The 27,879-nt window shown below is 39.1% G+C and overlaps 1 protein-coding gene across 24 annotated transcripts in view; it reads right to left on the bottom strand.

Moving 5' to 3' along the window:
- Positions 1 to 27,879, bottom strand: part of RERE (arginine-glutamic acid dipeptide repeats) — a 466,431-nt gene that overhangs the window by 169,902 nt on the left and 268,650 nt on the right. For 20 of the 24 annotated variants that reach the window (XM_054556896.2, XM_054556960.2, XM_054556968.2 and 17 more), the window contains one exon: positions 16,004 to 16,108. The exons of 2 other annotated variants lie outside the window; for them this stretch is intronic. In XM_054556896.2, coding sequence (XP_054412871.1) covers positions 16,004 to 16,108 — 105 coding nt within the window. Of the gene's footprint in view, positions 1 to 201; positions 3,498 to 16,003; positions 16,109 to 27,879 lie in introns of those variants that run through there. 2 more of the 24 variants (XM_054556986.2, XM_063720137.1) reach the window with 2 other exon arrangements.

Below are 27,879 nucleotides of genomic sequence, written 5' to 3'. Positions count from 1 at the left end.
CTGAATGCCTCTCCGGTAGTCCCCATTCTTAGTTCTGATTTTACGCTTCACAATACCACCTACAGGGCCAGCCAGGGCTGAATTAAAGGCTCTCAGGAACATGCACTATGAATGATGAAATGATTCATCAACACCTTCAGAAGTGAGAAAGAGCAGCAAAACCCATCACTGTTTCGGTGAGGCCAGGGGAGGATAGCCTACCTGCAGGGGCTGAATGGATCATCCATGACTAACACGGGCTCTGGTGAGTCTAGCTGGATTCCTGAACCTTTACTTTCTGCTAAAACTCTGCCCTTTTCTACACTAACAACTCAAAATGGAGGCACATGCAGTCTCAGAGACCTCATAGAGCTTTCACTGAGCTTGTGCTATGACCTAAGCCTTCACGCAGAACGCAGAAACTTCCCCTCACACTGACAGGACTGAGCATGTGCTGTGACCCTCCCTCATCCACACACTGTCTCTCGACGACGCAATCAATCTCAACCCTGCTGTTTCCGTAAATAAAGCCCAGCCAACAGACTCTGCAGCTTCTCCCTGCACACCAAGCTAGTGTGCAGGGAACTGGGGCCTTAGAAAGGGGATCTAAGACAGCCAACAGCAGGGAACTGAGCAAGCCCAGCCATGGAGAGGCTTCAGTTAAATGCCCCGCTCTGTCAGGAACTCAGCAAGCCAAGCCACAGAGGAGCTTCAGTTAAATGCTCTCTGCTCTGTCAAGACAACAGCAAGTTTTGTCTTTTTTTTTTTTTTTAAAGGTAAATGGTGATTTTAAAAAGCAAGATCACCAAGAAGTAGAATCAAAAGACAGATATGAATGGCTACACACAAGATCAACTAACAGAAATACTGCAACACATTTAAAAACATAGTAGTAGCTACTTAAGAGAAGCAACTTCACAAATTTCTTTTTGAAACTCTAAACATTTTGAAAAAGACCAAACAATCAGGGTAAAATTATGGAGTGCTTGGCCTTGTCACACAGGTACAGACACAGTGTAGATGGTATTGTGAGCAGGGTAGCTAAAGAAAGCTGTATTTTCTGCAAACAGCTTAATCTTCCTTAGATAAGAAACTAAAAATAATAAAACATTCCCCAAATAATAAATTAAAACATTTCCTAAAGTAATACTAGCCCAATCAAGTCTAGCTTGAAGAATCTAATTCTAACAATTAGAAAGGTAGGAAGGTTCAAGATTCAACATCATGCCACAAACACATGAACATCCAAAAATCTCATTTGAGGTCCTGATTCAAAATACTAAGGCAGATCCATATAAGAAATCCTAGCTTTGGATGTGCAGGTTTAGTTTCCACTTACAAACTAAGAGGTGATTCTATAGATTATTAATCAGTTACAAAAAGAAAAAGAAATGGAAGACCATGAACCTCACCAAAATTATAAAGGACAAGATAGGGCAGGAAAGGGCAGTGCCAATTCTGTTTCCCAGAAATGTAATGGAATGTCAGGAAATTAAAGCCTGTTGAAAAGAACAGACAGTGTCCTCAAGATTCCTACAGTAAATGCAGAATCAATTCCATTGCCATAGCACTCCCGTTTATGCTATGAAATAAACTAAATTCTGAAACTATGATTCAATAAACTCTTATCCTGCTGATAATGTAATTTAGAAAATACAAGAAATGCCAAGTACACTTAAACATGTTTTCCTTTGACCTAACACATGAAACAAGTATCTACAGGCTGGAAGAACATTTTCCCTTATTGGTATGTGAGACAACATATTCCCAAAACTGCTGTTACTACAAACAGTCTAGAGAAAAATACTTTCTAAACACAAAAGCAATGGAATTAGAACCTAGCGGCCAAATAATATGAATATGAGCAGCAAAGTATTTCCTCCCAAAAGCGTATATCTTAAAAAAAAAACACTACCTAACCTTTTCATATGGAAAATGTTTACTTGAAGAAATCGACACAAAATAATATGTAATAAATTCATCAGTCTCTGAAAACCCATGAAACTGTTACATAGAGCACACTATAAAAAGTTATTGTAACAGCAAGTTAAGAAATGTGGATTCTAATTTTGGTCTCATTAGATACCCTGAGTTACCAAAATCCAATGGCCTTCCCCTGTAATAATGGATTCCAGTGGTGGCGCCAGCCTTCGTGGACATCCTCTTCATTGTCTTTCCTGGAGCTGGCATCTCACAGTCGGCTTCACATGCCATGCCACCGAGACAGACAGCCCTTTCTCTTGTCACCCCTGAGGGGCAGCATACTCCAGCGGTCACACCCCAGATCTCCTCTCTTTCACACTCTCTCCTGTGGAAAAGTCACTCACACTACCACCATGCCAGCCAGCTCCACTCTGAAGACACTTCCTTCCCGGCAGCAGCTCGGAAATGCAGGAGCCCCCAGAATCCTCTCACTGCACCTCTCTGGGGAACTGCACCTCTCTTATTAGATTCTAAGTCCTTCAGGGACAAGGACACTACCTAAATCATCTTTATTGGAACCACCAAACTCTCCTATTTTTTACCTCAAAAAACTCTATCTGAAGCAGTGGAAAGTGCACAGTATCACTCATATAGTATGGCTGGCCAAAATTACATAAGCTAGATCTAATCGTGGGGAAATGTCAGACAAACTCAAACTGAAGAACACTTGACAAAACTGGCTTCTAACTCTTCAAAAAGGTCGATGTCATAAAAAACCTTTAAAAAAGGCGAGGAAACATGTCATGAAAACAGAGAGACAAGGGATATTAAAGAGACACAACAATTAAATGAGGCTCATGATCATGGGGAAAATTACTATGAAGGCCGTTGTTGAAAAAACTGGCAAAATCTGAATATGAACTATATTGGACTATATCGTATTCTATTAATGTTACCTTTTCAGATTTTGATAATCATACCACAGTTATGTAAGATAATTTTCTTGTTCTTGGGAATACACACTAAAGTATTCAGGGGAAAGGGTGTGATGTCTGTATTTCATTCCCAAATTGTTCAGAAAAGGAAAATACAGGTTGAGTAATCCTAATCCCAAAATCCCAAATCAAAAATGTTCCAAAATCTGCAACTTTCTGAGCACCAACATGATGCTCAAAGGAAATACTGGAACATTTTAGATTTTTGGATTAAGGATACAGAATAAGCAAATATTCCAAAATTCCCCCTCCCGCACCAAAACATGAAATCCAAAACACTCTTCTAATCCCAAGCGTTTCAGGTAAGGGACAGATTCAACCTGTACCACAGAGAGAGTCAGAAAGCAAAGATGGTAACACAGAGAGCAATATAGCAAAAAAAGAGATAGAGGTTATCTCATAAACTGTATATTTCTAATAATTTTGTGCATGAAACAAGGTTTTGACTGGGTTTTGATTGTGATCTGTCACAGGAGGTCAGGAGTGGAATTTTCCACCTGTGGCATCACTTCAGTGCTCAAACCATTCTGGATTTTGGAGCATTTTAGATTTTGAATTTTCAGATTAGAGATGCTCAACCTATAATAAAGCAAATCTATAATAAAGTTTAAAAGGTAATAAAATAAATATAAAGCAAATATGGCAAAATACTAACAACTAGTGAATTGAGTAAAAGATATATGGAGGTTCTTTCCTGTACTAGTCTCATAACTCCTCTTTGAATTATGAATATAAAATTCCAAACAGAAAAATTTTAAATACATTAAACAAACAAAAAATATCTCCACCAGCCTCCACAACCATCAGTTCTCCCTTTTTTTTTTGTTTTTGAGACGGAGTCTCGCTCTGTTGCACAGGCTGGAGTGCAGTAATCTCAGCTCACTGCAAGCTCCGCATCCCAGGTTCACGCCATTCTCCTGCCTCAGCCTCCCGAGTAGCTGGGACTACAGGTGCCTGCCACCACACCCAACTAAATTTTTGTATTTTTTTTTTTAGTAGAGATGGGGTTTCACACCGTGTTAGCCAGGATGGTCTCGATCTCCTGACCTCGTGATCCTCCCGACTCGGCCTCCCAAACTGCTGGGATTACAGGCATGAGCCACCACGCCCGGCCACAACCATCAGTTCTCATGGCATCTGGAGAGCTGACACGAGGGGCAATGAATGACCTGCCTCCCTGCCTGCGGTCATGGTGCTCTCACCCACAAACGGAAGTCAATTAACACCCAGCTCCAAACTCACTCCAATCTCAAGAATATAGGATCAGTCCTCCTCCTCCTCCTCCTCCTCCTCCTCCTCCTAGTCAGAGAATCTCAAGGAGTCTTGAAACTGAGTAGTTCCATAATTAGGTTAGCCACTAGGTCACATTCAACCACAAATTCCAATTTTAGAAATGGGGCTCTGTTTCCAAGACTTTACACTGAGTTCACCCTGGTACTCTACTCAGTGCTTAAGGGCATCCCAGATAGGGGCCTTGTTTTCTCTCCTAGTTTGCTTGAACAGGGGCTGCCTGCGTACTGATGCTGACTACCCACCTGGACCTCACTCCTGCCACCACATTTTCTAGCCCATCGTTTGCCAGCCTGCAGGGATGTACACACAATCTGCAACCTAGCGCCCTCATATTTCCATCTGTCGCCAACTGCCAAGGCCTTCCCAGAAGTCCTGTGATCCCCATGTACATCTATAATCTCTGGATCCTAGACATCCTTCTCTCCTCCTATTAATCCCAAGTGAACAACAGTTGAAGGATTAGCACTTCTGAATAGATTAAATGAGAGCTGAGTGGGAGAGAAAAATACACAATTCAAATCAATTTTTTCTAAAATTAAAAAAAAACCACTTTGTCCACTACAATACTTAATTTGTAGTGAGTAGATTATGTACGTCTATCAAAGTTAACTAAAAGCTGTAACATGAAAATTGCCTAAGTTTTATCTTAAAGAATTTCCTACTTCCCAGAAACAACAAATGTCTACAATGCTGTGTTCATTAACAAGAAATTTTAAAGCCAAAATGGGGGGGGGGAAAGCAACACTCAGGAAATTCTAGAGAAAAAGTTTGGAAGAGATATTCTAATTAGTACTAACTTCACATCAAAAGAGAAGTGTTCAGAAGCAGTTTGTTTAAATTTCATTTACTAGTTGCCCCTGCATATCTAGACATGGAACTGAGTTCTCTATCTATCTATCTATCTATCTATCCATCCATCCATCCATCCAGGAAGCTTTCTGATTTACCTATTAGCTTTAACAATTTGGATGGGCTCGAGGGCTCACAAATATAATGGGAGGCTGAAGTGGGTGGGTGACCCGAGGTCAGGAGTTTGAGACCAGCCTGGCCAATGGGGTGAAACCTAGCTTCTACTAAAAATACAAAAATAAGCCAGGCGTGGTGGCATGCACCTGTAGTCCCAGCTACTCAGTAGGCTGAAGTGGGAGGATCACTTGAGCCTGGGAGGCAGAGGCTGTAGTGAGGCGAGACTGCACCACTGCACTCCAGCCTGGGCAACAGAGCGAGACTCCACCTCAAAAAAAAAAAAAAAAAAAAAAAAACACAACACAAAACAAAACCAACACCAACAACAAAACCAATTTTTTCACAAGTTTTCTCAGATTTCCTGTGGTGAAAATTATACTTTATTAATAAATGTTCATTTTTTCATTTCCAACCCTCATATATTTTCTTCTTCAAGTCTTAATGGATATTGAAATCCTGCTATTGTTTCTGGTTTTAGAGGAAAAAGTTTCCACACTCTGCCTTTAACTATGGTGCTTGCTGTAAGTTTATGGTAAGTATTCTGTTAGGCTAAGGAAATTCATTCTACAATTAATTTTCCTTTTCTAAGAGTCCCCAATTATTACAGAACATTGAATTTTATCAAGTGCTTTTTCTACATTAAGATGATTGCATGGGTACAAAAAAAAGAATGAATGAATAAGGTCTAGTATTTGACTGTGAAACAGGGTGACCATAGTCAATCAATAACAATCCAATTGTACATTTTTAAATAACTAAAATAGTATAATTGGATTGTTTTTAACACAAAGGATAAATGCTTGAGGGGGTGGACACCCCATTTTACCATGATGTGTCTATAATGCACTGCATGCGTGTATCAAAACATCTCATGTACCACATACATACGCTATGTATCCACAAAAATTAAAAATTAAGAAAAAGATGATTGTCTATGTTTTCTTCTTCTATATGTCAAAGAGGTAACATATGCCAACAGATAAATTATTAAGCCATTCTTATATTCTATAAATTTGGACATGCATATTTACCTTGCTAGACTCCGTTTGTTAACATTTCATTTAAACATTTTACATTCATGTTCATAAGATTGAACCTATAAATTTCATTTTTTTAACCTGGTTTTATAATAAAGGTTTTATTAGCTTCATAAAATGACTCAGGGGACCCATACCAACTTTCTCTGTTCTCTGGAACACTGGTAGAATTCACCTGTAAAGCATGAGTCTGATTCATTTTTCTTTTTCTCTTTTATTTGGGGGGGGGGGGGTCTGGGGAGGGGGGAGACAGAGTTTCGCTTGTTACCCAGGCTGGAGTGCAATGGCACAATCTTGGATCACTGCAACCTCCACCTCCAGGGTTCAATAGATTCTCCTGCCTCAGCCTCCCAGGTAGCTGGGATTACAGGTGTGCACCACCATGCCTAGCTAATATTATTATTTTTAATTTTTTTTTTGAGACGGAATTTTGCTCTTGTTGCCCAGGCTGGAGTACAATGGCACAATCTCGGCTCACTGCAACCTCTGCCTCCTGGGTTCAAGCAATTCTCCTGCCTCAGCCTCCCAAGTAGCTGGGGTTACACGTGCATGCCACCACACCTAGCTAAATTTTTGTATTAGTAGTAGAGACGGGGTTTCCCATGTTGGCCAGACGGGTCTTGAACTCCTGACCTCAGGTGATCCATCTGCCTTGGCCTCCCAAAGTGGTGGGATTATAGGCATGAGCCAACGCCCTTGGCCCTTTTTTTTTGCATTTTTAGTAGAGACAGGGTTTCACCATATTGATCAGGCTGGTCTCAAACTCCTGACCTCAAGTGATCCACCGCCTCAGCCTCCCGATGTGCTGGGATTACAGGCGTGAACCACCAACCCAGCCTGATTTATTTTTCTTTTGGTCTAATGAGATTTAAAAAATTATCCAACGCAAATTATAAAAACTGCCTTTAAAGGGAGAAGGTATGCAGTTTTTACCTACTTCCTCTTTCTTCCAGGCAGAAATCTGGATGTAATGGCCATCACTACATGGCCACCGTGAAACAAGAGAACAGTGGCAGACAAGGTGGTAAGGGGTGGACCCCTGAGGACTGTGAGGTCCTAGTCTAGGAGTGCTTCCTTTCAAACTCTGCTTACATGAGAGAGAAATAAAAGTGATATTTTATTTAAGCCTTTTACACAGTCTCTTTCTGAAGCTTCCAGGATTTGAAGTTCTTGGGTGTGTCTTGCTGTTTGTGTCATCTGACCACAGTTAATGGTACATGGTTTCTTCCGATATTTTTGACGGTAAGCTTGGCATCCAAGGATATTTTATCTGTGGGGATCTTGGATGAGGGTGTGTCCCATCAAAAAACATTTTACATATGCTTCTGCCAGGTATCTTGAGGGGTTTACTGGCATGAGACCACTGTTTATATTGTCTTCTTATCCTAGAGTTCTCATATTCTGAAGGGCCCAGAATTCCAACCCTAAACAGATGAGTTTCCCTGTTACTCCCCTCTAGGTTGGAAAATGCTAACAAACTCAATCCAAACTCACCATGTGCTACTGAAGGATCAGCTTACTGCTTTAGTTTTCAGTTTCTCTTAATTCTTTGGAGCTCAGCTCTGCAGTTAAAAGTTTTGTTATGTGTTATTCCACTACTCCAAATAACATTCCTAAATGTTATCTGACAAAGGGTTTTTTTGAAATGATCAAAGGGTTTTTGAAATGATCAAATCAAATGATCAAATGAAAAATAGGCTCCTGTTTTATTAAAGTTATCTTAACTTCAGTAGGCTGTGTTTTCCAACATGTACTCTCAACCGTCTCCAATATTTTCCACCTCAGGTAAATGTTTTTGAGAATTCAAATGTGATGGCAGATAAAAGCAAACAGGAAAAAATTTGTATCCAGCTCTAGCTGCTCATCTTCAAAAGCTACACAAAGACCACGAGCTGTGGTGAGTGGAAAAGGGAACTGTTACTCAAATGAAAGTAAATTTTAGAATGTCTCAAATTCAAATTAGTTGAAATACAGGTGTTTTAGATTGTTAACTTTTCTGCTTAAGTATAAAGATTTATGTTGAGGAAAAAATGGTCCCAATGTTACAGAGCAAAGTGACAGAAAATTAAGAAATAAAGACATTAAAAATAATGAAATAAGGTTTCTTAATGTTAAAGAAGAACGTTACGAATAAGGAAAAGGGAATAAACTAGCAGAAATTCTGTAGTACTGGATTGAACTTGGAGAATTTCACATGAACTTATGAATATACACACATAAATACACAACTATAAGTGCAAATGTGTGCATTATATATGTGATAGATAGATACAAACACACGCACTCCCTAGCTCTGTTTCTCAGAAGGCCAGAGAGCAGCAACACAAAGTAATGAGCACACTTAGAACCAAATCTAGGTTTTAAAATATCATTCTCCAAATGCTGAGACAATCTGACCTCAAAATGAACAACAACAGTAGCAGGCTATAAACAATTAAATAAAATAGGAGGCCATTATCCCACTAAATAAATGAATAAATAGAAAGTTTGATGAAGATGAGATCTACACAGTCACAAAGCAACCTCCCACCAAATGGTTATTAATTACAAAGGGAAAAAGAGACACTGTACAATGGCAAAACCTGGCAGACACCACGTTCAGCAACTGATCAAAGTGAACATTACCAGCAACTGGACAAATAAGAATTGTATACTGACAGGATACAGAAAAAAAGAACACATAATTTCTGTGATACGTGATCTAACTCTAATAATAAGGAAACACCATAAATGCAAACTGAGGGACAGCTGGGCACAGTGGCATACACCAGTAGTCCCAGCTACTAGGGAAGCTGAGGCAGGAGGATCACTTGAGCCCGGGAGGATCACTGAGGGGGGAGGGAGGATCACTTAATCTAGGCTGCAGTGCACTTAAACCGTGCCTACAAATAGCTACCTCACTCTAGCCTGGGCAACATAACAAGACTCTATTGCTATTTAAAAAAATAATAACAATAATGCAAACTGAGGGACAGGATACAAAATAATTGGCCTATTCTCTTCCAAGGTCATGAAGCCAAGAAGCAACTGAAAAACTGTTCCAGGTTTAGGGAGACTAAACAAACATGACAACTAAATCCATAATGCCAAACAAGATCCTTCTGTTGTAGGTTTTTATTGGGAACACCAGCAAAATTTGAATGGGGCCTGAGAATACCATGGTAATAATATTTTCATTGTTAATTTCCTGATTTTGAGGGCTGTATTGTGGTTATGTAAGAAAATGCTCATGTTCATAGGAAATACACAAAATATTGGAGTATGAAAGAGCTTCAGGGTGACACATACTTCCAAATGATTCGGTTAATAAAGGTCTTCTACTCTACTTACAAGGAATTATTCTGTTTTAAAACAAAATAAAATGCACACAGTATTCTAACTACCGCACTAACTCTTAACTCTTGCTATTATTAACATTATTGCAGTTGTCAGTCTAGGAGAGAGAAAGTATAGTCCCTGCAAACGCCTCAAGTTTATGACTGCTCCTGAACATAATGATAGTAACATATAAGCCTCAACACCGCTGCAAAACTACACTCTAGGAAGAGGAAGAGGAGAAGGGAGAAAAGGATGAGAAGAGGTGGGAAAAAAGCGGAAAGGCTGCAGGAGACTGCAGGTGATCATGGACATTCTCCCCCAGGTAAGATCTGAGATCAGACCTGAGCCTTCAACTTGTTTTTCCATTTACTGGCAAGAGAAGACTAGTGTGCAAAACACAAAAGAACCAAGAATATAATTCGGTGTTTCTGCGGCACAGATCAAGCCTAAGGAAATCGCTGCTAGTTTTATAAGACATTATTAGAGAGTGAGAGATAGCACCCATACAAAATGCTATATTTTAAATAATATGTCTTCTTCACTGTCCTTAAATGCACTTCAGGAGCCTAAAGAACATTTCATTTGGCAAGGGGAAATAAAAGAACAGCTGCCTGGGAAAATTAATGCTTAATTATCAAGAAGATAAAGCCATTTCTTCTCCAATGGCCATTATCATATCTTTTGTTCTTACTGGAACTCCATTCACCATTACTTCCTTTCCCTCCTAACTCACAGACAGGAAGCAAAGGAGACCTTTTCCCAGAAAGGAGGGTAGAGAGCCCGAAGGGGTCCAGAGTATAGATTAAAAAAAAAAAAAAAAAAAAAAAAAAAAAATAGAAGGCACTGGCCCATGGTTGAACTGCTGAAAGTAGAGAGATGGGAAGATAGGGTAAAAAAACAACGAAAAATCCAGCAAAACTTAATTGCTATAGGGGATAGGTTCATTTGCTATAAAAAGTCCCAATCCATTTCTCAATGAAACAGCAAATCAACCAGATGGCTAACGGTCTACCTGGCAGAATCATGATATCTAGAAAAGTAGTTTATGCTTTGCTTTTGGATTTAACACTTTACAGGATTAAAACAAAAAAAAATTTAGCCGGGCACGGTGGCCCCTGCCTGTAATCTCAGCACTTTGGGAGGCTAAGGCGGGCAGATCACGAGGTCAAGAGATCGAGACCATCCTGGCCAACATGGTGAAACCCCCTCTCTACTAAAAATATAAAAATTAGCCAGGAGTGGTGGCGGGTGCCTGTAGTCCCAGCTACTTGGGAGGCTAAGGCAGGAGAATTGCTTGAACCCGGGAGGCAGAGGTTGCAGTGAGCCGAGATCACACCACTGCACTCCAGCCTGGTGATAGAGCGAGACTCCATCTTAAAAAAAAAAAAAAAAAAAAAAAAGTTAGATATTTTTCAACCTTGTCTCTAAAAGAAAATTTATAATTACTTCTGCAATTCCCAAGAAGAAACAAAAAATCTGACAGTTTACAGAAGTTTTCTGCAGAGTAGCTTTCATCATCTCCATCTTACTGATCCAGAAAGTGCATGCTTTACCCACGGACACGAGGATTAAGTAGCAGAACGGGACTAGAACCCAGGCCACCCGGATCCAAGAGGAGAGATCTTACCAGATGGCTGGAAGGATCAAGCAGTCAGATTAAATGGCTAGATGGTGTTAGACAAATGAAAAAAGCAACTAAGGACAGTAAAGAGAGGCATATAACCACGTCCCTATGCTCATCTCTTTTTGCAAGCTAAGACCAATCTATTTCATATTTTAGTTTAACCATCGACCCTGGTGTTTTAGCCAAATGCACCTAAGGCCTCCTAACTGGCTTTATTTATGAAGACCTCTGAGCTGAAATTTATTGACTTTATTAAGTTTCTTGGCGGACTCTAGATCAGACCCTTCAAACAAACAGAGAACACAATGACATTACTTGCAGAGTATGCTCACCACAGAAGTAAATCTGGATGAATCTTGTTCACATATGCAAAACTGAACGCTCCCTGAGTGTAGAAACATCAAAAACAAACTCCAAAAGCAAAGCCCAATTACCTCAGGGTTCAAAGTCAGGTCAACATTAGATTTAAGGCTCTCTCATTTTTTACAATCCCTTAGTAGTTTATATTCTATTTGGGCAAAAAAAATGCCCCCTAAATTTTTGCCCAATTAAGTTTTGTTCCCGCTGGGTGGAGCGGCTCACACCTGTACTCCCAACACTTTGGGAAGCTGAGGAGGGAGGATCACTGAAGCCCAGGATTTAGAGACCAGCCTGGGGAACATAGTGAGACCTCAACTAGACAAAAAATTTAAAAAATGAGCCAGGGATGATGGCGCACACCTGCAGTCCCAGCTACTTGGGAGGATGAGGCAGGAGGATCACCTGAGCCAGGTAAGTTGAGGCTGTGGTGAGCCCTGATCACGCCACTACACTCCAGCTGAGGCAATAGAGTGTGTCCCTGTCTCAAAACAAACAAAATAATAAGTTTTGTTACTTAAATTTCATGGCTAGCACTAATACAGTCATAATCCCTTATCTAAAATCCTTACAATGGGAGGTTTACCAGAATTCAGAATTTTTATTTTAGCACTACAGCAAATATACCACAGCATGTAACACCCCAGCCGTGTTCAAGTAATAATCCATATTCCACCATATCAGTATTTTTAGAGTAAAACTTATACAAACTCACATAAAGCGAACTGAATTAAGAATATAAATAGCCTCCTATCAGTTCAGGTTAGGTTCAGCCATCAAATGCATTTTGGTACCAACCTTGGCATAAAATTTGTTAGATTTTCAGAACTTTCATATTTCAGAATTTAAGAGAGTATGGATATATAATACTATAGATGCTTTATCAGTATTAATAAGTATTCTAGATTAAAAAGAATGAAATATAAGTTTATACCTAATAATAACAAAGTAATTCCATGCCAATTACCAAGAAATCCATTCTCCCCAAATGTTAAAGGCAACAAATTCTAGAGTACAGAACAGTCAGTCTGTTTCCCACTATCACACATTATTAGTTCAATAAAAGGTAATCCATCAGGAACAAAAAAAATCAGATCGCTGACAAGACACAACATTCAGAAATATAATGACCAGGTTAGAGAAAAAAATAAAGCTGTACACTGAAATTTAAAAAGGATCTATGCAAATAAATGTGAAAAAATTCCAAACTTTCAGTGCTGTTCAATATGCTAATAAAGTATGGAAAATTACATAAATCAACATATAACTACTTTTGGAAAATTAGCTCTGAGAAATAAACAGTTCCATCTTAAGGTTCACTTTCAACTGCTCACTTTAAAGTTCCTGCATTATTTAAGGGGACAACAGTCATGAAAGTCTGCAGTCATGGAATCACTATTCCTTAAATTTCCAGTGGACTTTCCTATATGCAGTATTTCCCAGGACCATTACACAATCAGAAAAACTTTGACATTTCCTTTCCACATTAACTTACATATTTACTGAAATAACTCGGGGCACTAAAAGTCAGCATACAGTACGCTATGTAGCGATGACTACTTACTAGTCCTACTCATTAAAACTGGGGGAAAACTATATAGGAAACCAGCTTATCATACAGCCTCCTCCCTCACAAACTTGAAACGAAGACAGAAACAGAGGTAAATTCTGCAAGGGTATGCACCCTGGGAATTCTAAGAACTGGGCTGTGCATAGCCAGTTTTTCTACACTCTGTTAAATTAGATGCATTTTTGGATCATTTGAGCAGCTGTGGGAACTATAGCCCTAACCCCAGACTTCAGGGATATAAGGAAATGTTCAGGATAACATTAGCAAGCCAAGGCAGTAGGCTGCATTGGCTCCACTGCTGCAAATGTCTACAACAGCCTTTACACTTCAACTGTGAGAAGTTTGAGATTTGCCTCAAAGTTTACTTATAAATGGGCACTTAAGTATTTGTTCAGTTCAACTCATCCAACACTACTCAAGCACTTAAAACACACAAAGCAGAAGGTGGACATAGGGAACGCAAGTGTAGAAGAAAATCAGTGGTGACTAGAAAGGTCACTAAGGGAAGTGATTCAGGATGCAGATCCTGTAAGTGTGCTGCTATCATCATGTCTCTGTGTTCCTTACTGCATCCATATTTTAAAACAAACCCGATGGATGTATTGCCCTGAAAGACTGTCAGCAAAACACAATGAAAAATAAGAAAAGAACTTGTGTGAGTGCCTGGCTTACAAAGGTAAGTTACATATTACCTTTAATAAGCATTCAGCAAAACATGTATAACTAACATTCGTAAAAAATAATTTTGGTTAGTTGTTACAAACCTAGGAGTTGAACATTTAAAAGACAAAAGCTACTTTAGTTAATATAACTTGTGCAACAGGAAAACTATCAAGTGATTAAATAAGCAAAATATCACTAAAATAACATCCAATTCCTTTGTATCTATAGAGAAATCCAAGTTCAAGCATTTTACAATTTACCTGGGCAACAGGAAGACATGAGAAGGCAGCCTACAAATGCATATGTAAAATAAACATTTCAAAATATACGATGCTTAAGAAATATTACCACTGACCAGCTTATCATTGGAACATGGCATACTTTTGAAAACACAAACAAACAAACAAACTCAACCACCATAGTTTTCTTTCTTTTTTTCTTGAGATGGAGTCTTGCTCTGTTGCCCAGGCTGAAGTGCAGTGGCACAATCTCGGCTTACTGCAACCTCCGCCTCCCGGGTTAAAGCAATTCTCCTGCCTCAGCCTCCAGAGAAGCTAGGATTAAAGGTGTGTGCCACCATGCCCAGTAATTTTTGTATTTTTAGTACAAATGGGGTTTCACCACGTTGGCCAGGCTGGTCTTGAACTCCTGACCTCATGATCCGCCCGCCTCGGCCTCCGAAGTGCTGGGATTACAGGCGTGACCCACCTACACCTGGCCAAGCATCATAGTTTTCTAAAGGAGAAAAGGTACTCTTTGATGAGCATATTACTATCCATACATCAAGCACTATCTAGAATCTAGCTTCTGATGCTGTCTAGAAACTAGCATCTAATATTGAGAGGAAGAGAGGGAGACAGACAGACAGATACACTAACGTGAGCCCCAAGAGAGCTGTGGGCAGCTTCATAAAACCACAACAAAATATACGTTCCCTTTTACCCCTACGTTGACCACTCAACAACATTCTAAGTTTTACATATGGTTTCTGAGAGTCCTCTAGAAAAATGTTCTCAATAAAATGATACCCATTTTGCCTTTACACTTAATGTAGTTCTTTTGCTAACTTCTTTGAGCCAAGTATTATTTATTTACTTATTATTTATTTATTTTTTTATTATTATTATTTTTTTAAAGACAGGGTCTCCCTCTGTTGCCCAGGCTGGAGTGCAGCGGTGCCAATGCAGCTCACTACAGCCTTGACTTCCCAGGCTCAAGCAATCCTCCTGCCTCAGCTTCCTGAGTACCTGGGACCACAGGTGTAGCCCACCACATCCAGTTAATTTTTATTTTATATTTTCTTGAGAGAAGAGGTCTCACCATATTGCCTAGCTAGTCTGGTCTCAAACTTCTGAGCTCAAGCACTCAAGCAATCCTCCCACTGTGGCCTCCTAAGGTTCTAGGATTACAGGCAGGAGCCACTGTGCCTGGCCGCGGATGTTTTATTTCCTTCTAAATCTTCACATGTATAAACATGTCTTGGGTGTCCAGAGCATATATTACTTGATCAGTGGCTAACATCCTGTTTTTAAAATCCTTAATAAAATATGCAGTCACATGATCAATACAGGGCGAGTATGAATACATACGCTCATAAAAATTCTTCCACGTGCTACATTAAAGTAGCATCTATGACAGACATAAAAATTGTTAAATTACTGACCCTATTGCTTCTCATTTCATAAAAATAGTAATTCAAACTGTTACACAGATCTTACCAAGATGTTGTGAGAACTTGATGTGTCTGACTTATACTAGTAGTCTTACTAAAGATATTTCAGTGTGTGTTCCTGGAGTTTTATTACCAAGAGTGAACAAAACAAATGAGTAACCAACAAACTTTCCAAAATGACTTAGTCTTTTTCAATACGGGATTATGGAAGGCTTGACAGAATGTGAATCAGGGAAATCATCTACCAATTCTTCATACTTAATTCAAAATACAGATCAACTAAAAGTATACCTTTATTCCACCTTCTTTCAACCCAAATTTTCTCATTTTTCTTTTTCTGAATAAAAGTAAAGAGCAAACAAAAAGCCACTTTAGATGTCAAAGACATTAATTACAACTCCTCCCAAAGAAGTTTACTGAAGGACTCTGGAGTCATTTTTTTTAAGTATGTTACTAGTGTATGTCCAGAAGCATAAACTACACACACACACACACACACACACACACACACACACACACACACACACACACACACACAAACACACACACACACAAATGAGAAAAGGAAAAGAGTTCTCAATGAATGGACCCAAGTGACTCACTTACCTTGTCTCAGGGTTATATCCTAATATGTAGAAAAATGAATCCACTCGGGCTTTGAACTCTCTAGCAGCAAATATGTCAGAAAAATGGGAGATGTTACACTTCCCTCTGGGAAAAAGAGAAAAAAATAATTAGTAATACCCTCAACTGCTTTTGCTAACCAAAACTGGAGGGGTAAGGGCGGAGGAAGCACTGAACCAAGTCCATGTGCGTGGAGAATCGGCTACAAACACCACACTTTATTTCACCTATTCAGCTGTTTCATGACTCCTTCACTGTACACCTGTGTAATTTGACTACTTTTATATCACCATTTTACTAATAAAGCAAAATTAATTAAAACAAAGATAAACTGGAGACGGGACTATGAGAAAGAATATTAAACAAAGTAGAAATGGAGAAAAATTAAAACCATTGTGAAAATAAGAAAAACTCAGCCTAAAGCCTTTCTAAATCATAAAAAAAAAATGAGTCTTTCTTCCTACTATATTATGATAGGCAGAAAGTTTAACTGTTTAAAGCTAAAATGTGTAATATTTGACATGTCTTTGGAATACAGCTTCTGGCCAATAAATATTTTTCTGCTCCTGTAATGTGCAACAAAATATAGTTACTTGGAAAGTAAAACCTAGAGAAATTTTAACTTTTTTGCATAAACATGGGCCCCAATATACAAGGAGTTCTCAAATTTTGGGGTAACTTTAAATGGCTATAAGTTAGAAATCATTTTCCCATAGAAATACTAAAATAAAGTGGAGTAAAGTTTTCAGGTTCATCTATCACCTAAAGTTAAACCAACCTGTAGTTGAAAACTCTACAATACTTACTCCAAAACGGCTTAAGCAATGTTTCCATGCACCAAGTTATCAATGTAAATGCCAGAAGCATTATATCACATGGTGAGGCCTAACTTCCAAATCCAAACGCACACATGCACACACACAATCACTCCAGTATTCCCAAAGAGGCAGGGGAGGCTTAAGAACTCTTAACTCCCTCCCAGTCACTTTAATGTCAAGTGGAAGCCTAAGGCTACAGTGAGGTTAGATGGCATTGGAGGACCAAAAGTTCCCATTTCATATCAAAAGCCATGCAGCATACTTCCAGGACGTGGCCTCCCACTGCTTGAGCAGGCTATCTGTTGTGATAAGAACTCCATGAGCATGCATGGTAACAACATACACACCAGGCTAATGGCCACAGTGTTAGGAAGAGCTGGCTGAGGGGTTATCAGCATGGGTTCATTCATTCACTTCCTACCAAGAAATTAAAAAGCAAGGTTCTTCTTTACCTTAAGGGCTTCAGTACCTGTAACCAAAGCAGGGTCAGCCAGGCACAGTGGCTTCACACCTGTAATCCCAGCACTTTGAGAGGCTACGGCAGGAGGACTGAGGCCAGGAATTCAAGACAAACTTGGGCAACATTAGTTGAGACCCCATCTCACCACACCTGGTTAATTTTAAAATTTTTTGTAGATGGGAGTCTCACTAGGTTGCCCAGGCTGGTCTCAAACTCCTGGCTTCAAGTGATCCTCCTGCCCTGGCCTCCCAAAGCACTGGGATTATAGGTGTGAACCACTGCACCCAGCCCCCATCTCCATTTTTTAAATTAAATAACAATGCTGTTGATATAAAGTCCCTCTGGGAACTATAGATGAGAAAGTATCTATAGTTCTATAGAATAGAAGCTACAGAATAGAAAGTATTCCAGGGTTACTGAGCACTTCAAACAACACTGATACAACTGAGAACTGAATTTAAAATTTTATTTGATCTTAACAAATAAATTATTTGATCGTATGTAAATCTAAATAGCTACATATAGCTACTAGCTACCATAGTGAACAACACAGATTTATAAGACATTTCCATCACAGCAGAAAGTTCTATTAGAAGTGCTACAGTATTCATACCTACTATTTGTAGATAGTAAGATCCAATTCAAGGAAAAATACCGACTAAGCATCAACTTCCCAAGCCCAAAACTGCCTCTTCTAGCATTTAACTAGAACTAAAATAAGCTTCTGGGAAAGAAAAGGCAGGTATGATCTTTTTTACAAATGAACAACTAGCTCACTTTTAAACTAACTACCCATCCATACAAGGTGATTTAATCCCTGAAAGCCAAAAGAAATAGGTTCCTTTAGCAGTAAAATAGAAATAACACCTACTGCACTTATAAAGACAAAGCCTACAAAACTCTACTACACAATGCTATGTAAAGTAAGTTATTCCTATTGTTGTACATTACTAAAGGAAATTGATTCTTCTTTTATTATTGTTCGTTATTTCACTCTTAAACTGGAGTGAGTAATGTATCAATTAAAGGTAAAGAAAACCCAACCTAAACACAACCACTAGAAATCAGGTATGTTTAGGGCAGGGTTTATCAATCTTGGCACTAATGACAGTTTGTACTAAATAATTATTTATTGTCAGAGGTTGTCCTGTACATTGTAGGATATTTAAGAGCATCCTTGGCCTCTACCTAGTAGCACCCATACACATTTCTTCCTTACAACAAAAAATGTCTCAAGACTTGCCAAATGTCTCCTGTGAGGGGCGAAACTACTGGCTTACAGAAAGCCAAAAGCAATAGGAATAGAAGCATTTCATCTGATAAATGATTATGAAGTTGTCATAAATGGGATTTTTCTCTACCATCAAGCCCTTTCTCTATTTGATTCTGTTTGTATATATGAAAAGTACTGATATTTAAACATTTTTACTGTTTTATCCTTTCTTATGCTTCTAATTGCACTGTACCTCTAATACAATGTGGAAAGAGTGAACATCCTTGGCTAGTTCTTGATGTCAGTGGAAATGTCTCTCATGTGTTCCTATTAAATATGACACTAGCTTTATAGACAATCAAACCATAATCATAGTATTGGAAATAATTGACTGATATCCTCCTTTAGATTTAATAGTTTGATATATGTTATCAACAGAGTGAAAACCTGAATCAACCTTGCATTCCTGGAATAAATCCCAGCTGGTCATAATGTATTTTTTAAAGAAGGTATTAAATTTTTAAAAAACAAAAAGAATTTGATTACATCTAAGTTTTCTTCCTCACAAATTTGTTATCTTTATTATTTCCTTCTTTGTACATTTTTTTTGTTGCTGTTATTCATGAAAGGTTTATTCATAATAGCCTAGAAACAACCCAAATGTGCAGCAACAGGTAAATAAACAAATTGTATATATGTACAATAAAATACTACACAAATACAAAGATCTAGTGATAAATAAAATGCCATGGACAAATCTCAAAAATTAAATGTGAGTATAAGAAGCCAGACACAAAAACATTATACACTGTATGATTCCACTTATATGAGCTTTAAAAGAGGAAAAAATAATTTATAGTGAGAGAAACCTGAACAGTTGGTGATTCTGGGTGGGAGGTTTTGAGAGGGAAGGATCTTGAGGGAACTTCCTGAGATAAGGGGAATATGCCAGGTCTTGTTTAGGGTCAAACACATTTCTGAAAATGTACACTTAAAATCTACATTGTACTGTATATTAAAAAACTACTGGAGGAAAGTAAAACAATGAGAATAATTACCATATAGCTGTAGCTGTTTAAAGCTGGCAATCTTGCCAGTTAGCCAGCCCTCAAACACTGAGTATTGAGCAGAGCTGAAAAAAGGGTTTCCATGACCAGGTAAGGCCACTAGGATTGGCTCTGACTGGGTGGCACCCATTTGAAGTATTTTACAAATTACCTCGTGATGAACAGTGTTTACCTTTAAAAATGTGTGTATATGTGTGCAGAAGTATGGGTATGATTTTAAGTATTCAGTGTTTTTTATCAGAGCGCTCTTCTCACCATGATCTCTGTCAAAAGTAGGACATTATTTGACCTTGTTTACAGAGTAGATGAGGAGGGACCATTAAGAGAAAATTGCCATCACATCCACCTTGCTGAAATAACCAGTTCCAGAGCCTCCTAAAGTCCTGTATACTCTGTATCTAAAGCAATGCTTCACTGTTAACAGAAATATGACTAAAGACAGGGAAGCCCCATGTGTTAGCATCCTTTCATTCAACAGTAAAAAAGGCGTCCCGGAAATGACTCATTTCAGTAATCCTTCCCAGCGGAGCGGGCCCCCAGGGAGTTTCACACCTGGGGCATCATCTGAAGGGTCTTCTGGCTACCAAGACGAGGTGGCTATATGAAAAGGATGAAGAAGAGACAAGAGAGCCCCTCTTATGTAAGGAGACAATACAAATGAAAACTCTGGCCTAGAAATTCACTCCCTTAAAACTACCAATAACTGGGAAGGTCTTCCTGTATCCCCAGGCACGTGCAAACCCCAAAGACTCAGGACGACGTGCACGAGCACACACAGAATGTTTACAGTAGTAAATCTGTTGAAAGCTACTATTATTAAGATGGAGTCTTAATAATAAAAAATTCTTTTTTTTTTTTTTTGAGACAGAGTCTCACTCTCACACCCAGACTAGAGTGCAGTGGCGTGATCTCGACTCACTGCAACCTCCGCCTCCCGGGTTCAAGCGATTCTCCTGCTTCAGCCTCCTGAGTAGCTGGGATTACAGACACGTGCCACCACACCCGGCTAACTTTTTGTATTTTTAGTAGAGACGAGGTTTCACGGTGTTAGCCAGGATGGTCTTGATCTCCTGACCTCGTGATCCGCCTGCCTCAGCCTCCCAAAGTGCTGGGATTACAAGTGCAAGCCACCATGCCCGGCCTTTTTGTTTGTTTGTTTGTTTGTTTGAGATAGGGTCTCCCTCTGTCACTTGGGCTGAAGTGCAGTGGTTTGATTTCAGCTCACTGAAGACTCAACTTCCCAGGCTCAGGTGATTCTTCCAGCTCAGCCTTCCCAGTAGCTGGGACTACAGGTGCGTGCCACCACACCCAACAATTTTTTGCAGAGCTAGGGTTTCACCATATTGCCCAAGCTGGTCTCAAACTCCTGGGCTCAAGCAATCTGCCCAGCTTGGCCTCTCAAAATGTTGGGATTACAGGTGTGGGCCACCATGCCTGGACAAAAATAAATAAATAAAAATATAAACAAATAAATAAATAAATAAATAAATAATTTTAGTTTGTATTTCCCCTTTTGCCCAGGAGTTGCTTAACAGGAAGTTTTAAATTTCCAGGTGAAAGGGTCTTCTGTTCTTTGTTTTTCTTAGTAAACTACAGTTTTATTGCATTTTAATCAGAATGTTTTTTTTCTGTGATCTAATATATGACCAATTTTTGAGAACGTGGCAAGATACACAAATCAATGTGTATTCTTTATTATTACAGGATAGAGTTCAAAATATGTCTGTAGGCCAGGTGTGGTGGCTTACACCTGTAATCCCAGCACTTTGGGAGGCCGAGGTGGGCAGATCACAAGAGGTCAGGAGTTCAAGACTAGGCTGGCCAACACAATGAAACCTTGTCTCTACTAAAAATACAAAGATTCGCTGTGCATGGTGGCGGACGTCTGTAATGCCAATTACTTCGGAGGCTGAGGCAGGAGAATCGTTTGAACCTGGGAAGCAGAGGTTGCAGTGAGCCAAGATGGCGCCACTACAAGGACGCGTGACAGAGCAAGACTTCATCTCAAAAAACAAAAACAAAATTAAGATTATTAGCTTAGGGGTAAAAAGTCCAAAACTGTACAAAATCTTTAACAAGGAAGATTTTTAAACACTACTGAAAGAAAGACAAAAAAGTGGATGCGAACAATGGTAAAACATCCATGTTCTTAGGCAGGAAAACTCAAATTGGCATTTCTCCACAGATTAATTAATAAATCCAATACAATCCCAGTACAAATACCAACAAGCTTTTTTTTTTTTTTTTGAAACAAAATATTAAGGTTCACATGGAAAAACAAATAACTAAAAAAGAGAGGAACACACATTAAAACATACTATAAAGCCTCTGTAATTAAGAGTGTAGTGCTAGCACGTAAATAGACAATAGAACAACAAAACAAAAAAGCAAGTACAAAATACATATGGAAAGCAAAACATGACAATGGTGACATCTGAAACCACTACAGTCAACATAGGTATTTTAATAAGTAGAGCTAGAACAACTGGGTAGAATTATTCTTTAAATATGGTGTAGGGAAAGGCTTTCTAACTATGACTCAAAATCCAGAGGCAATAAAAGACTGATAAATTTGATTAGATAAAAATACATTTTACACAATAAAAAATACAATACATGAAATTAAATGAAAACTGACAAAAGTGGGAGAAAAATATTTGCAACAATTGCCATGTACCACAGTCATATAAAGCACTTTAAAAGTAAAACAAAAAGAAAACCCAATAGAAAATACAAAAACAGACAATTTACAAAAAAGAGACAAAAATATCCTTCAAACATGAAAAAATGTTTAAACTCATTGTTAGTGAAATAAAATAAAAACACGGAGATAACACTTCTCACCTATCAGACGTAAAATTTTAAAAAGACAAAACATTCTATTAGGAAAACAGGCTGCTTCATACTTATCAGAAGAAACACAAATTGGTACATGCCAGCTGAAGGGAAATTTGGTAATATGTAACAAACCGCATAGGCATAAACCTTTCAACCCAGCAATCCCACTATTATAAACGCACCCTGAAGTTCCCAATGATAAGAAAATATATATGCACAAAGATATCATTGCAGCATCATTTATAATTGCAAAATCCTAATCTAAATGCTCATACACAAGACAGCAGTTACATCAACTATAGTGTATCAACATAAGGAAGTAAAAGAGAATGAGAAAGTCCTCTATGAACTGATAGGAGCAATTCCCACAATATACTGTCATCAAGTGAAAAGAGCAAAGTACAAAAGAGGATCTACAGTATTCTACCCGTCGTATAAGAAAGACGGGGTTTTAAGAAAAGAGGCATGCATCTGCTGATTTGTGAAAAGAAAATGCTGGAAGGATGATCCAGCAAGTAAAATGATCAGTTACCTAGAGCAGCAAGGTAGGAGTGAGAGGGAAAGAAGTAGAGGATGGGAACATGGTGGCAGGGTTGAAGAGCATCTTCCTATAACCCTGACTCTTAGAACCACAGCAATAGTCCACATGCTCTCACACACCCATAAAATAAACAGTCCAGGTCAACAAGGAGAAACCAAAAATAGGATGTAAACAGCAACAAATGAACCTAAATGTATTACAAATAAACAAACGCACATAAGGAGGTAAGAAAGAACAGAACTGACCTAAGTAAGAGCAAAAACAGTATCTTGCACTATAAGACTGAAGACAAAAAGAGTCAATAAATGGGTTTCTCACCAAGACGTGGGTTACAAATTCTGAAACTAAGTTGTATGTATTTGAGAATTAAACAAAAACAAGTAAGTATATTTTAAACAATGAGAACTGAGTTTCTTCTGTGTTGGAGAAAGTAGTTATAAATAAGGGAAAGTGAAGAATAAAATCTTCAGGCCAGGCCCAGTGGCTCATGCCTGTAATCCCAGCACTTTGGGAGGCTGAGTTGGGTGGATCAGGAGGTCAGGAGCTCAAGACCAACCTGGCCAAGATGCTGAAACCCCATCCCTACTAAAAATACAAAAAAATTGGCTGGGTGTGGTGGTGGGTGCCTGTAATCTCAGCCACCCGGGAGGCTGAAGCAGAGAATTGCATGAACCCAGGAGGCGGAGGTTGCAGTGAACTGAGATTGCGGCACTGCGTTCCAGCCTGGGCAACAGAGTAAGACTCTGTCTCAAAAAAAATAAAATAAAATCTTCCAGTGTTGGACTGGAATTGAAATTAATATAACCTTACGAGTCTGGGGTTAGGGGAAGTGAACAGGCACAGGTTAGTACACATATACATCCTAGCTCTGCCTGCTAACTGGATCTAGAAACAATGACACCCAGTAGTAATACACATGCCTAATACCCAGATCTTGGTTTCTAAACACTGCTCTCCACTAAAGGGAACCCGGGTTCCTCACAGAATGGTTAATTCCAGCGCTGGAGGTTAGAAAATAAAATACAAGTCTGAGAACATCTTGTGGAGCTAGAAATAAGAAAGTGCTCAAAAAATACAGAAGTTTGCTGGTAAAGTGCAGGGGCCAATCTGAAGTAGCTCCTAATGGCCAAAGCTGGGCAATAAAACAAAAAATAATAAATTATAACAAAACAAAATAAATATCCATAAGTTCATGCTGATGTAAATACTCAAATAGATTTAGGGGATAAAAGGGAGATTTCTTTACTACAGTAGAATTCCAATTAATACATGTAGAAGAAAAGAAAAAAAATGAAAAACCACCATAGGCAAGCTTCACAGAAGTAACTTTTACAAGTGAAATCCACTGATAGGTGCTTAAAATCACTGGGTGAAAATTTAAGGAGATAAATGATTTGCAGAGTCTCAAAGTGTCTCCAAGTTAATTACGTACGGGGAAAAGCTGCTTTACAGTGAAGAAACCTGGCAGAAGCCACATTCATCAAGTAGTCAAGGTCAACATCACCAGTAATTAGACATTATCAACCTCATGAAGCCCATGATAAGATGCACTCAGAAACACGTAATTTCTGTGGTTCTTGCCCAAAATGCCTAACTTCAGATAAGTCAAATTGAGGGACATTTGACAAAATAATTGATCAATAATATTTACAATACCAAGGAAGGTCATGAACAGCAAGGAAAGACTGGAGAACCATTACACACTGTAGGAGACTAAGGAGAAATAATTAAATGCAATGTGGGATCCCATATAAGATGCTAGAACAACAATGAGGACATTATTGAAATTCAAAGAGAATCTTTAGTCTAATGCTGTTGTATCAATGTTAATTCCCTGGTTCTGATAACTGTACTACAGTTGTAGAAGTTCACATTGTGGGAGGTTAGGGGAGGGATATATTGAAGCTGAGTACTTGTAACTTTGCTGTGTGTCTAAAAATACCTCCAAATAAAAGAAAGTTTTTCAAATACTATGAAGTACTGAAGGGCAGACGGAATATCTTACTGGGTAGGTTCCCATCACCAAATATAGAGCCCTTCATCTACTAGTAGATTAATAAAGTGTTAAATGATGAATGAATAAATAAAGGAATTGACAGGTTATGATGTCTAATGAAGTACTAAGCATGTATAGACAAAACAATAAAAATGCTGTAGATCAAAGTTATTTCACATATAAAAACAACTGTAGATTAAAGCCAGAGAAGGATTCTTAAACTGCAAAACTAAGAGCTCTGAGACACCATGAAACTCCTTACAGAACTTGCAGGAGCTAAAGGGTGTTTTTGTTGTTGTTGATGTTGTTTGTTTGTTTGTTTTTGAGACAGAGTCTCGCTCTGTCACCCAGGCTGGAGTGCAGTGACACGATCTCAGCTCACTGCAACCTCCACCTCCCAGGTTAAAGCGATTCTCCTGCCTCAGCCTCCCTAGTACCTGGGACTACAGGCACCAGCTATCACACTCGGCTAATTTTTTGTATTTTTAGTAGAGACGGGGTTTTGCCATGTTGGCAAGGCTGGTCGTGAACTCCTGACCTCAGGTGATCTGCCCACCTTGGCCTCCCAAAGTGCTGGGATTACAGGCGTGAGCCACCGTGCCCGGCCACTAAAGGATTTTTAAATGGTTTAAGGAATGGTTGGGAAACTGTCCACAGATGTAACTAATCTGTTTCAAGCCCTAAACATATACATGATCCTAGTTGCTCATAACAAAGTAGGGAGATAAATTAATTTATAATGAAAAGAAACAGACTGGAAGCCTCAAACAGCTAATTTAGGGCTCCTTGGCCCTGGTCTTCCAGAAAATTCATCCTAAAGCATCTTCCTGTAATAGGAGCCCCTGGGTAAAATGACAGCCTATAACCTGACCTGCAGTAGAGTATTTTTTTCCCCAAGTGACTCCTCCAAATAGGAAGCAGGTAATCAGAAAGCTGGAAAACAGCCCTCAAGCCGACAAGACATTTATGATCTCCTGTGCTGCCCTCCACAATCAATACTGGAGAATGCACTGATGCGAGTACACAATAAACCTGAGAATGTTCCCCAGGTCACATGTCCTCAGTCCAATCACAAAGCAATCACTCCAGATCCTTGGATCATTAATAAAACATTATCCTTAGAGGAGAAAAAGTAGCATAGAAAACAAATTACAAGTTACAAGTTTATCTGCTCGTTCTTGGAGTGTGTTGAGATAGCTCCCTAAGCTGAACTCTTCTCCATATACCTGAAGGAATCTAAATATCTAATCCCTCCTCCTCCAACAGGCCACACAGAAATAGTAAAATAAGTGTATGCTGAGTGATTACACCGTCATTAACTCAGTACAAAATTATTCTTAATTTCACTTTTTCTTTTCTTCCCCTTATACTTTTAAGAACTCAGCAGAAATTCAATGAGCTATGGAGTGTACTACACATGTTACTAGGACCTGAGATGCTCTTTGAGGGACTTTCACACTCCTTACTGTACTGGATGTGGAACCAGATGTGTGTGTTTGGTTCAGGATTCTGTCATTAGTCATGTGACCCTGAACAAGTTTGTCAAAAGGTTAAAAAACGTGACACTGGCCACAAGGCTACAGCAGAGCCAGGATTCAAACACAAGTCTTCTAACTTCAGTCTATTATACCACAATGCCAGCCAAAAATTCTTACCCAGGAATAAACAGAACTCAACAAATACTCTATTCAAAATGCTAACTTTACTCTATGGCGGTTATGGATAAAGTGTGATGAAATAAGATCAGCAGCTGTAGAAACTTATCTTGAAAGGTAGAGATAAGGGATAGCTAAGGTCAAGAATTCAAAACTAACAGCAATGAAGTAATGCTGGACTTCAACACACATTTCTACAACTGCGAAGGGCTCAGATTTTCTTATAGGAAGAAACTCTGGTAGGAAAAAGCTATAATCTCACAATTTACAAAGAAACTACAGGGCATTTTGTTTTCCTTTTGATTCACCATGGCTAAAGGATAAAGCTCTCTCTCCTCCTTTATAACCCAACTCTAGCACCAGCTTGAAAGAAAACCTTATACATCAGTTTCCTCCTGAGTGAATGGAATGGCAAGAGCCCCCTCAGAGTTACTGTGACCGGATGAAACCACACAACCGAGCCCTTTGATCTTCAAGAAGAGTGGTGCTAAGCACTAACATGATCAGTCTTTTTCTTTTTTCTTTTTTGTTCCCCATGGTTTTTTTCATTACATTTATTTGATCCCTTTTCATGTGCCTACAGACTATTTTATTTGTGTCTCTCTCAAAATTGAATTTATTTTTAGTAGTGCTGGTTTATAACTATGAGTTTATTCTTTCTGTGAATAAACTATGAGAAGAAAATTGGAAAAAAAAAGTTAAAGCTTAACTTTAACCATCCCCCACCAAAGACATCCCAAACATTTTTTAAGCTAATCTACCTTGGTGAAGAGAAAGAGAACTGCTGGGGGCACTGCCATCCCATTCTGTTTTATGGGAGTAATGGGACAGGCAACGCTTCTGTCACAGTGAGCGCTGCTGCCAAGAGCGAGGCCGGATCACTGACAGCAATGCGACCCTGCACCATTAGGGAAGCGCGTCCACACACACGTGTGACCCTGCACCACTACACACACACAAAACTGCACCACTAGGCCAGCGCGTCCACACACACACAAAACTGCACCACTAGGCCAGCGCGTCCACACACACACAAAACTGCACCACTAGGCCAGCGCGTCCACACACACACAAAACTGCACCACTAGGCCAGCGCGTCCACACACACGTGTGACCCTGCACCACTAGGCCAGTGCGTCCACACACACACAAAACTGCACCACTAGGCCAGCACGTCCACACACACACAAAACTGCACCACTAGGCCAGCGCGTCCACACACACGTGACACCACACCACTAGGCCAGTGCGTCCACACACACACAAAACT

Source organism: Pongo abelii, chromosome 1 (assembly GCF_028885655.2).
Source record: "Pongo abelii isolate AG06213 chromosome 1, NHGRI_mPonAbe1-v2.0_pri, whole genome shotgun sequence".
Lineage (NCBI taxonomy): Eukaryota > Metazoa > Chordata > Mammalia > Primates > Hominidae > Pongo > Pongo abelii.
The sequence above is the reverse complement of the archived record's forward strand: the minus strand, read 5'-3'. Positions and strand labels throughout refer to the sequence as shown.